Source organism: Acartia tonsa, chromosome 6, assembly GCF_053477335.1.
Source record: "Acartia tonsa isolate MP-2025a chromosome 6, ASM5347733v1, whole genome shotgun sequence".
NCBI classification, from domain to species: Eukaryota; Metazoa; Arthropoda; class Copepoda; order Calanoida; family Acartiidae; genus Acartia; species Acartia tonsa.
The window spans coordinates 19,226,221-19,239,025 of NC_137265.1; the positions used below are offsets into that span (position 1 = coordinate 19,226,221).

Consider the following 12,805-nt stretch of genomic DNA (forward strand, 5'->3'; position numbering starts at 1 on the left):
TAATACCTATATTTGAGACAACATGAAATCTGCTAATTTTAAACAATTACAAAAGATATCTATTTTCCTGTTGGATTCGAACCTGCGACATTATTATTAATAGTATAATATACTTTTACATATGTAATTAATAAATGTTTTAAAAAGTAAATTCTAAAGAGTTTACTTTTATTTGGTGGATTTTTTCTATTGTTCTAACAAGAACTCTTGAAATCTTTGCTTATATAATTTGTAGATATATTTTTATTTTTATTCTATTATGCAAATAGAGGAGAAACCACCCACATAGAATATTTTATTTGGGTATTTTACACTTATGATGCTGTGTGTACACAAGAGTTATAAAAGTTTCTCCATATTTTAAATTCTTATTTCATTTCTCTCCCAAAGGAACATCAATATTTCAAAGCAAAATAAAATTAAATATTGAAATTCAATACATACACAATTTAGATATCTTTGCCCCCAAATAACATAACCGTACTTACTAAAATATATGAATTTTAATGAATTTATTACTGAATTAGATAAAATATCTACAATTTTGCCAAAAAAAAGAGATGATATACCAAAAAATTGTAGATATCTACAATGCACCAACAAGTAATTCATAGCAATTTAACGATTTTGGGAAGGCAGGCTTATCTACTAAGATATTTTAACCTCTGTCATAGAGAAAGGTATTGTGTACCTTGCTAACGTCTTAGAGCTTTGTTTGTTAGTAAGTGCTCAAATCTAATAGCCCCACTGTTTTAGGATTTTGAATATTCCCCTGCTGTACGCATTTTCTACATTTATATTCCATTCGCAGAATCTATTTCACAAAATCAATTGTCAATCTTACCTATGCAGAGATGTGTACATCAAAATTAAGTGCAGTATTTTTTGTGGCTTTTTTATTTAAAATTTACTGATCAAAGTATGGTCATAAGTTGGTGGGTGTTGAAATTTTTTAACTCCTTACAACTCCCCCCCCCCCTCAAAAACTGTCTTAAAATACTTTTGTAACATAAAAAATGAGAATCTTTTCCAATCCCATACAAATTTAAACCAAAAGATTGTAAAACTTTAAATTCATATTTTTTTTTTGTTATCAGTAGACAACTATCTGTACGTGTTAAATATATTATTATTTTTTTCGAAGAAGTTATCACAATGTCATTGAGGTCGTTTCAAATGTAATTTATTTTAGGAGAGAACGCGCATTACGATGAGAGTTGTTCCTCCACTCTGGCCTCTACATTCAGCAATGGAGCTAAGGTAATGGACATTTTTTCTGACCGACCAATTCAAATGGATGTATTATTATTTGAATCTTTCACCAAATCTTCATGTACTATAATAAAGTGACACTTGTAGCTGAATAAAATAACGATCCCACCCCATCTACCACCTTTGCTCATCCTCTTTCCTCCTACTAGATGACCGAACTGATATGTAAATGATGTCCATGTTAGCAACCTTAATTTACATCTATTTTTGCCCTGTTATAATATCCACTTATATTCTATATTCTTTCCAATGCAAGAGCTGAAAAGTATTTTTTTTACTGGGCTAGATTTATTATTTTTAGGAGCCCAACTATGTCATAAAATTCTATTATCATACATCAATAAAGCTTTTAAATTCTTTTCTTCCATATAGGATTTATTGTTGGGCTTTTTATTATTATTGTTAATCTAACACTATTTTAAAATTACTTCACAACAAAAGATAAAAATTTTAAAGAAAAAAATATTTTTTTCAATGAAATTGTTTGTCTATCAAAAGTTTCACAGAAACCAAAGTTTAAAATGTTGTGGTAGATTTTTTTTTATAATACTTTCTATTCTTTATTTTTATAAAAATCTTGATTGGGATAAGGAAACTTATAATTAGATATCATAAGGACTTATGAATCAATTAGCAACTTTTACAACATCATAAGATAATTAAAAGTCGTTCTTTAATTTTTGGCAATTTTACATCAGCTTTTTAAAGTTTATTGCTATAGACTTTTAATACATATGTAACTTTTTATTTTGATATGTTTATGAACGTATTTAGATTCTTTGCTATTTCATTAGACACTTATCTTGTTTCAAAAGCAAATGTTTTAAAACTCCAAATAAACGTGTTTTATATGTATAGGACCCTAACACCGGTGTAGCGACTACAGATCTATATGGGAAGTGTACTAAGACCCACTCTGGAACCAGTGCAGCCGCACCTGAGGCAGCCGGAGTATTCGCACTCGCCCTCGAGGCAAAGTAAGTAAATCCTATTATATAAAGGAGTAATTTTTTGGTTTGTCTAAAGCTTAAGATCTCAATGACTACTGATCTAATTGGGTTCTCTGTTTTAGGTAACCTTCATATAGGTCCCATGAAGGTTTTAGGCTATTTCATATTCATATTCACAAATTTTAGGATGGTTTTAAGCTATTTTTAGCCCCTTTTTTCCTCTGAATACAGCGTCCCTAAGTGCTAGGGGTGCATCCGCGAGTCTTAAATAAAGCGACGTAGATATTTGGCGCTTATTTTTTTTTTACAAATCTCAATTTTTTTTTATAAAGAAATGCGATGAACAGTTTGTTTGCTTGGCAACTTGTACATAAATAGACATAGAAGCATAACAAATAATTTATGTACTTTCATCTTATTTTTTATTCCACTTTTTAACAGAATAAGTCCTAATAAAAACATTTTTGGACGTATGAAATCTAAGAAGCCTTTCCTATTTTAGAGAAGCCTGAGCCTATGAAATATGCTTCAGATTAAAAATCTCATATATTTGAGGAATAAAACCACCAAAAAAGCAAATATTTTTTATTTTAAAATACAAATAAAGATACATTTGTATATTTGAAACTTATTTTGTTTTGTATTTGCATTATGAAATCATTGCATTACATAAAATATTTCGTTGTTTTTTATATATTTTTAAATAAAAGATTTTAGTCATTCATTTTTAATTCAATTTCAAAGGTTTCTGAAACAATAGTATGGCTTAGGAGGCGATCAATATCCACTGGATTAAAACTGGTTCTCAGCCATACTAAAAAATCATGTATAGCATCATTAACAGACAATTTTCCACAAAGATTAAAATTAAAATCATAAAATGAAAACCAGTTTTGTAAGTCCGAGCCTTCAACCCCTCATCAAAACTGTTCTAAATCTTATAATTTTTCCTCCTAACATACGCGGAAAGCTGTCTTTAATATCATGCGATAAATAAATATTCCAGTTAAGCATTTTTATTTTTTTTTGTATAGTGAAAACCTGACCTGGAGGGACATGCAGCATCTGACTGTTCTTACTTCAAAGAGAAACTCTCTTTTTGATTCCAAGAACAGATTCTACTGGACCATGAATGGTGAGTTTCTTCTTAAATCATAATCTTATCCTATTTTGTCTGATTATTGAATCTTAACATATACTTTTGGTAGCACTTATTAAAACCACATATGTCAGTCATATGGTAATTTAGTCCTTTTCTTCTAGCTTAACTATACAATGCAGGCAAAATTTATCCTAATTATTAAGAAATGTTAAATATTTATCTATTTTTCACTATTTTTGTCCCTTATTTTTCATTTTTTACACAAAAAAATTCATAGCTTATTCTAAATTATATAAATTCATTAATCTCCATAAAGGACAAAAATTGTGAAAAGATTATGCACAGAAAAGTATTCATTTTTCTCAATGTTGATGATAGAATATGATCTTGACAAAACATATTATGATGCAGAGAGTGGGAATTAGGATTAAGAGAGAACAATGACGTCATACCTTCACACGACATATTATTCAACTGAACCATAACACACACACACACCCACACATCCATATAATACTATATGATATTCCAAATTATATACTTTATTACCTTACATATATGTTATTTAAAATATGACACAATCTTTTTTTCTGAATGTTACGCAGGATATAATCAGCTTCCTTCAATATGAATAAACGGAATTTTCCATATATGCTCTTTTGAAATATGGTTAGATTTGGTAAAATTCAAGACTTGGACTAGTGATCAGTAGAAAAATACCTACAAGGCTATGCCTAAGTGTCCTGACAGCCGCACAAAACCTACCAATTAAATTTTTTTTGGAATGTTATAGTTAAGAATTTTGCGGTTTATAGGAGTCTGAAAGGTGGCTACTGAGCCTTGACTGATTATAGCTTTTCTCAAAGTATAAATATATTTCATTATATAATGAAGGAGTTTACAACTGCTTCACTTCTAAAATAATAGATTTTATTCAATATGTACATACTTTTAGCTAAATTGTTTGTACCTTTAAAACTAACTTTTGTGCAAAGTATCTGCTTTTATTAACTAATTTTATGTCAACTTTGACAAACTATGCTAATAAAGCAGTAAGAAATTACTGCATATATTTTCCTTTATTGAGGAACAAATTAATCAAGTTTTTACTAGAATAATCTACAATATAAAATAAAAAGTAAATAATATCAAACAAAACCACAATTTGTTTCTCTAGGAAGCTGATTTCATTAAAATGTAGCTTAGGCTTTCTTCATCTTGGTCTTATGTAAAATAATCAAAATCTTTGTGAACTCATTACTTTTAACATGTATGTTTAAAAGCAGCTTATAGTGCCCCAAAAAAAAATGATGTCATACATCAAATTAAAAATGATAGGCAGTATACATTGTAATTAACCAATATGGTAAAATGTAATATTTGATTAGGCACTATAAGCTGTTTTTATTTTCATGAAAATATTTGTTTTTGTTAAATTAGATATCCAATTGATTTAAATTTTCAGGAGTGGGCCTGGAGTTTAACCATCTGTTTGGATTTGGAGTACTGGATGCTGGAGCTATGGTGGCTCTGGCTAAACAATGGCAGACTGTTCCTGCAAGGTAGCATCTTTAAAAAAAATGTCGTCTTTAGTGTATAATGTTTAACTGTCAGAAACATTTTTTTGTGTTTTAGTCTAAGAACAAATTGCACTATAACTTAAGACATTAAAACAACACATCTACTACTATAAACTGTTAAAGTTACAAGGGGAGCCTTGGTATATAAACAGGTGCAATACATTTTTATGCATCTTTTTTGAGACTCTAAGTAAAGTATTATGCAATCCAAAAGTTGATTGCTTTATTATCTTACAATACTTTCATATTACTTTTTTAAAAATTCTATGGAATATGTTAAGGAAATACCTAAAATATAAAATTAAAAATTTATGTGCTTTTTTCAAATACAATTTTAATTTTCTTTAGATACCATTGCGATGCGGGAGCAACATTAGAACAGCGCAGAATTCCCCACAACAAGTCTCTGTTCCTCACCATCGAAACTGACAGTTGTGCCGGAACTGATACTGAGGTCAGCAATTTTTTTGTGCGCTGAAAAAAATAGCGCTTTTTGAGATTGTCTTTCCTTTGAATAAACTATTTTCAAAAATTGGTTATGATAAACATTTGTTAAAGCTAATACAGAGACGGGTATTTAGTTAATCCGCCGAGAAAAAGTAGCGCTTTTTGAGATTTTCCTGCCCTTAATAAAATACTTTAGAAAAATCATAGTATACGGTTGTATTGGTACTGAGGTTAGCAATGTTGTATTTCGCTTTCTTTATAATAAAACAAAAATAGAAATTAAACATTTGATAAATGTTCTGGCCTATTTTGTATCTTTCTAATTGTTTTTAAAGGTACGTTAAGCTTTGATAGCCTAATGTACTGAAGAATTTTAAGAACTAATCTAAATTTTGCAACTGTCTTTCTCTCTCTCTCTCTCTCTCTCTCTCTATCTCTAATTCTTTCTTCCAGAGCTGTTTCTGACCAAGATTTAGTTACCATGCAAGTTTAATTTAAATTTAAAACTGTGTAAATATTTTTACATACTTTACTGTATATAATCTGTACTTTTGTTAGATTTTTACTTCAGGGGAAAAATGGATTTGGCTTTTTTTCTTTAATTGGGTAAATTGGGTAAATTGAAGTTTAGTTCTGACCCCCTCCCCGGGATGTTAGTATTTTACTTTAGGGCAGGTTAGGTAAGGTTATAATGGAAAGGAGTAGCCCCGCAGAGTTAATGAGGTTTTCAGTACTCGACACATACTTTGAGGAGCACCAAAATAATCAACTTAATGTGAAGTAGCTCTTTATAGTTCCAATAAGAAAAATATGTCATAAAATACAAATGACCAATGATAGGCCAATACACAGACTAAATTGCCAATGGTAGGCCAGTATACATTTTAATTAACCAAAGGTAGGCAGGCCACTTGGACGTAATTTTTTATAGGCACTATAAAAAGCTTCATTTAAGGTGTATTTAGTAAATGAAATATTGAAATACATATTATATGAGTAACCCCTTTTCATATCCCTAATGTGCGATCGCGGATAGATGGACGGACATGCAATACTTAATGTGTGACTACGCTATGAAAAGTAAGAATCAAATATTTTTTATTCCTACCCTTTCTGATATCTATGTAAAGAGTGAGAGAAAAGTGAATAAAAAATAAATATAACTATTTATGTACATAAATACATAAAGGATGTAAACATCGAAATATTCGTAAACATGTTTTTCTTTCTCTTAACTTTCCTATGCACCCCTCTAGATTGTTGTAAACAAAAACACAAGGTACAGATGTGGTAAACATTATCCATATCAAAACAACAACCTAACTAAAGATAATTTACACTTTAAAAGATTAATTTCCTTGTAAAATGCAATTTTCCTTTATTACTGATCTTAAAGTGCACTGGATTGTAAAAAAATACTGTTCTAAACTACCTCAGGTACTTTTAGGATTACACCTCTCTACACCCCATAACGCCACTGAGGTCCAAGCTATACCGGTTTCCGGCAGTTGAAGTGAAATTTTAACGCTAATAAGCGTTGCACGATTATATCAAACCTCTATCTTAATTAGCCTCTGAGAAAATCACCTTTCTTATATTTTTTGAAAGGCTTACAGATATATGACCATTTTGAAGTGCCTCTTTTCTTATAATACCTAAATATCATTTTGTTTTATTGTTATTAATCCTCTCAACCCAAGGCCTCATTATCAAACTAAAATCTTATTACAAGCCAAATATATATTTTAAAAACTGAGACTTAATCACCTTAAAGTGCTATAACAGTTCTATATCTCCAGTCTAACCTCTTTCTCTAGACTGACTGGCATTTAGAAATGTAGAGTATACTAACTTCTAAAATAATAACAAATCTAACATATTAATTACCTTAAAATTTCAATAACAGATCTATATTTCCAAATAAAATCAGATTTTGAATAACAATTCTAGAAATGAAAATATTATTGTATCTCACACGAATAGATGAATAAATGAATAACATGTATATAAAATTTCAAAATAGTAATTTCTGCTACAAATAAGTTTAGATTGAAGTAAGGCTTGGCAGCCGTTCCTATTTATTTAAGGCGGCTCTGCTTCGACTGCTTTTTTGTTACAAAAGGAAGAAAATTATGGCTTACGGTTGCGGTTAGAATTGTCCAAACATTTTGAAATTGTCTTGAACATTGGAAATTCTTGGTTTATAGAAAAATTAAATTATAATAAAGTTCTTTTTTAATAAAGCTAAAAGCAAGTTATTTTTGGCTACATGTAAAGTTTTTTTAGGTTTTTATCATTCATAAGTTTTGATGAATAATTATATAGTTATACCTAAAAAAAAGTAATTTATTCCTATAATATAGTCCCTATACATTTACTTCACATAATCAAATTACAGCTCAGATTTGATTATATACAAATACAGAAACTAATTATATTATATCTATATACCAATATATTTAATTCATTCAGCTTTATAATTGTTTATACAAGATATACAGTTTTTTGATAGATTTTTTTTCGATAAAAAAAAACTTCCATTATTTGCTTGCTCCTAGCCTATAAGGGCTCTGTAATGCATGGGATGGGATGGAATAGAAAATAGCCTAAAAATAAAGACTTTAATATTGCATTAGTAGCCTAAAACTAAAAACATCTTACTATCATTTTATTTTGTTAATGTATAAAATAAGTAAATGTTGTTTGATTATATTATGAAAAAATTTCAGGTAAACTATCTGGAGCACGTGCAGGCAGTCATCACCCTGAACGCCACCCGCCGTGGGGCTGTTCAGCTCTTTCTCAGGTCACCTATGGGAACTAGGTAAGCTCAAATAATGGATATAGAATAATTTGATATTGTAGGAAATTCTCGTAAATTCTGTTAAAATGTTTCTCATAGCTGGCTAGTATAACGATACGCTCCCCCCTTATTGCATCCACTCGCCTAACCACGGAGGAACGTATTAACCTTAACCAATATCTGAGGACTATATTAGCAACCTTTATTGACGACTAAAATTCAAGTCAAATTTAATTATATAAACTATGTATATTAAAAAGATAATCGATTAAATAAGACAAATTGTTCGGAAAAATCTGATCATTATACAAGATGAGATAAATTGCATCATTTATCTTTGACAAAAATCCGTCTTTTTATTCTCTGTTGAGATATTTTTTCATCAAGTAACAATGTGTGCGTGTGTTTCTTATTTATAAAAAAAGGTATAAAAACTTCGATCTCACATGCGGGTTTTGATGTGGTGAAAAAAAAACAATGGTCAATAATTTTAAAATCGAAGACATAATATAAATTATCGTAGCCTAGCTCAGATAGGTGACACAATTTTAAATTTCTTAATTTGTCGCTAAAATTAACCAATCGCGCGTCTTGTAATATTTATTGTCCTTTTAAGGGGGCACAGGATTGGTCCATTTTAGCGGCAAAATCCCAAATTCAAAGCTGAATCTGAATTTATATCATATCCTACAATAAGAATTACTACAAGAAACCTTTATATACTATGTAAAACGGTTCTGATAGAGGCATCGGCTCTAGGCTTATGCTGTATACTGTATAGTCTCAAGTTTAACATAGATGTTTTAATTTAGATCAATGATTCTATCGGAGAGAATCAATGATGACGACAGCCAGGATGGATTCACAAAATGGCCCTTCATGACTACTCACACATGGGCTGAAAACCCCAGGTAATGGCTCCACTTTAGTCCGCAGATACGTAAATAAAAAGCCTGAGATTTTATCACAATCGTATTGTTAGTAGATAGATTCAGAACTATAAAAATGTATTTAAGCATATTTTTTTTTTCATTAGCATTTCTGCGGAAATCTTTATAATCCATATAGAAATATTTTTAAAAAAATAACCTTGGAGGGAAGGAAGGGACATTGGGCTGTAAATTAAACTGACCCCCTGAGTTTCATAAACACAATCTCTCTTTGGCTCAGTAACTTTGGGGACTAAACAATGTTGTACTACATACCAGCTTTCCTGATTCTAATCTACAGAAGGGTAGTTCTTAAATTATTGTTAGGTGTGTGCATAATTTACCGTTCATTGTCTGATCCTTTAAGATCCCTGAAAATATCTTACTTCAATTTTTTTTATTAAAGGAATACAGAATTTCTAAAGAATTTTTTCTTTAACATTCCAAAACTAATTAAAGTACAATTTCTGTAAAATTAAAAAGTTAAAAATTTTCTTTGAAGTTGGGAAAAGTTTATTTTCTCTTTTATACACAGTGTTAAGATATGATTATTTTTATAGTTATGAAACTGTTCATTATTCAAATTATTTTTTTTTAAAGAGTAATTTTGCCTACATATTTCCCTTTCGTAAGATCAATTTATAGAGTATGATATTATACTAAAGTATCTTATAACTTGTGAAATTTATAACAAAAACACCTTTATCTGACTCATTTCATACTGATTATAAATTGTTGAAAAATGCTAAATTATTCAAATTTCAGGGGAAAATGGACCCTGGAGGCCGAGTTTGTGAAAGGAGAGAAACAAGAAGGTTTCATCAAGGTAGGTTTTCACAGTTTTGGGTTATTCTACTCAATAAAGATTTATATTTGTAAAATAAAAAAAGAACGGGCGAAAAGCTGCTTTAAATGTCATTTCACCCATAGCGTTACGGTCGGACAGACAAAGTGAATTATAAAGCAGCCTCACTACTAACAAATACAATAATGATAAAGATTTGCGAAGATGATTAAAGTCCCTCCACAGATTATGACGTTATACGATAGAATAGCCAATGAGAGGCCAGTATATACTGTAATTGACCAATGGTAAAATTTATGCTCACTGTTTTTTTTTTATCGTATGATGTCATAATCTGTGGAGGGGCTTTAATCATCTTCAAGGTTTCAAGGCAAAGCACTTTTAAACAACGATCGTTCGTCTGTTTGTTGACTATGTCAAAGGGAAACACCTAGGCTACAAATTGTCTTTAAACCTATTCCAATTGTGAAAAAATTGTCTATAAAATATATTTTATTGACAATTATAGATTGATTGGGATTTTTGTTTCAAATTTGTCAAGAATGGTTCCTGTTACTTCACGGAACAAGGGACGCTCCCTACACAAATTTAATTAACTTATTATCATATTTCTATTTGTCAGGAATGGTCCCTGTTACTTCACGGAACAAGGGACGCTCCCTACACAAATTTAATTAACTTATTATCTTATTCTTATTTGTCAGGAATGGTCCCTGTTATTTCACGGAACAAGGGACGCTCCCTACACAAATTTTATTTAACTTATTATCTTATTCTTATTTGTCAGGAATGGTCCTTGTTACTTCACGGAACAAGGGACGCTCCCTACGCAAATTTAATTAACTAATTATCATATTTTCATTTGTCAGAAATGGTCCCTGTTACTTCACGGAACAAGGGACGCTCCCTACACAAATTTTATTAACTTATTATCATATTTTTATTTGTCAGGAATGGTCCCTGTTACTTCACGGAACAAGGGACGCCCCCTACACAAATTTACCTGTTACGGATCCTCATTCTAAGGTAAATAACAATATTAAAATCAAGTTTTAGGATGCCTTTTGTGAGCAATAGAAGTATTTCTAAATCATGCATTCAAAGCATAAGAAAAAGATGACCAATTCATAATTTTAAGATTTCAAAGTACACACTTTAAAATTTGTTTTTGTCTGCTATATATTTTTTTATATTTACTACTCTGTTTTTGTATACTAAAATTTTTATTTCTGTAAATATATTTTTTCTTATAAATCTTTAAAAGTATGATCTATGTGTATAAAAATTTTAAGATAAAAAAACGATCTACCCCCTTTTCCCCATCCCCTCTTCTCCTACTGGATGAACGTATTGACAAGTGAAATAGCAACCTAAAGTGCCATCAATTTTTCCCCTGTCATAATATCCACGTATATTTTACATCTAAAATAATTCCTATATTTTTGCAGTTGGCCGTGTTGAAAAAAGCACACGAGGACCGTAAGAAAATGTAAACCATCACATACATCAACCATCAACCATAATAACTCAAGCTAATTGAGAGGGGTAACACAAATTTGAAAAACATGGCTTTGGACAATGAAGAACAACCCAAGGACCATCATGAGTGTGAAGCTAGACTTCATCAACACCAGCAGACTTATCAAGAACAAGCCAAATGTATATGCCAACTGTATATATAATGCAACAATTACCAACAACAAAATTGTAAAATCATAACAAACAAGCAAAGCCTTTATTGGCTAAAATGATATTATAAATATTCCAGCTATTTATGTTATCATGAAAATTGGTAACTTTTTTAAAATGTACTTCCAGGTCTCACTTTTAGGAATTCATTTCATTTGGAAAACACAAAACTTAAAAAAAGAAATTTTTCTATAGAAGGGGTTTTTAAGGGGGATTAAAATGAAAACTACGGGGTAAAAGTTGGTAACTCCTAAAATTGAGACCTGGCCCCAGCCTTAGACACTTCATAGCCTCCTCATGATTTGTCTAAGAAGAAAAGAACTTGATGTGCAGATATGAAAAAATCTATGTTGAATGTGTACCTATAATTATATGTAACTACAGTAATGTATTATACAGTAAGACCAACACAGGTTTAGTCCCTAGGCTCTGGGCTTTCTATACACCCGTTTTATTGTTGTGTTTTATTATATAATTTTTTTCCATGGCTCAGTCTTTGTTAAAAGTAAGATTGCCATAATTTGAGAGAAAAATCATAAAAAATGATAAAATATTGATAATCTAAGACTATATACATATCATTATTTATTTTTTATACTCACATTTGTCAGATTTTTTATACAAAAGTCGGATGACACAACACGCACATACTGCGTACTAGATGGCAGATGCTGATTTTGGACTGGCGGATTTTTTTTTCAACCGCCGCCACCGCCAAAGCGTCAGATCTGCCATCTAAATACCCAACTGCTTTGTGCGGGCACAAAACCGGTTCTGCAGCTGCTTTGTCAAGAGCGCACGCAGCTCAGTTGAAAGCCTGGAGCCCATGGACTTGTGAACTGCTCTCTGGCTCTTAATATGCAAGAGCCAGAGTGCACCCTGTAAAGAAAGACTGTATATAGATATGTATATTTTTTATAAAAAAATCATAAAAAACAGCAGGGCAGGGGGATTCTTTTTTGTTAATTAAAAAACCAACCATTCTGCTAGAGCAATCTTACCATCTGCAGCCTTTTGTCGTGTCACATCTTTAGCATGGAAGGTTAATCGTTCTCTCCCATGTATCTCTCTATTTGTAAGGATAGATTTGCTAGCCTGTGTGTCTGCAGTTACTCTTTTGTTATAAGCAAAACTTTTGGACAAACTTAGTTTTATTAATTTGGTTAAGTTTCAAGCAAAAATAAACTTATTTTGACAATTTCAAATAAAAAATTACAAAATTCTGTTT

General features: G+C 30.5%; 1 protein-coding gene across 6 annotated transcripts in view; it reads left to right on the forward strand.

The window, feature by feature from the left end:
• Positions 1-12,800, forward strand: part of amon (prohormone processing protease amontillado) — a 36,188-nt gene extending 23,388 nt beyond the window's left edge. For 3 of the 6 annotated variants that reach the window (XM_080163775.1, XM_080163774.1, XM_080163773.1), the window contains exons 18-27: positions 1,193-1,260; positions 2,131-2,249; positions 3,257-3,357; positions 4,790-4,886; positions 5,253-5,358; positions 8,081-8,175; positions 8,967-9,065; positions 9,849-9,909; positions 10,840-10,914; positions 11,337-12,800. In XM_080163775.1, the coding sequence (XP_080019901.1) occupies positions 1,193-1,260; positions 2,131-2,249; positions 3,257-3,357; positions 4,790-4,886; positions 5,253-5,358; positions 8,081-8,175; positions 8,967-9,065; positions 9,849-9,909; positions 10,840-10,914; positions 11,337-11,381 (866 nt within the window). In that variant the 3' untranslated portion in view covers positions 11,382-12,800. Of the gene's footprint in view, positions 1-1,192; positions 1,261-2,130; positions 2,250-3,256; positions 3,358-4,789; positions 4,887-5,252; positions 5,359-8,080; positions 8,176-8,966; positions 9,066-9,848; positions 9,910-10,510; positions 10,751-10,839; positions 10,915-11,336 lie in introns of those variants that run through there. The other 3 variants (XM_080163772.1, XM_080163771.1, XM_080163770.1) reach the window with 1 other exon arrangement.
• Positions 12,801-12,805: the final 5 nt, after the last annotated feature.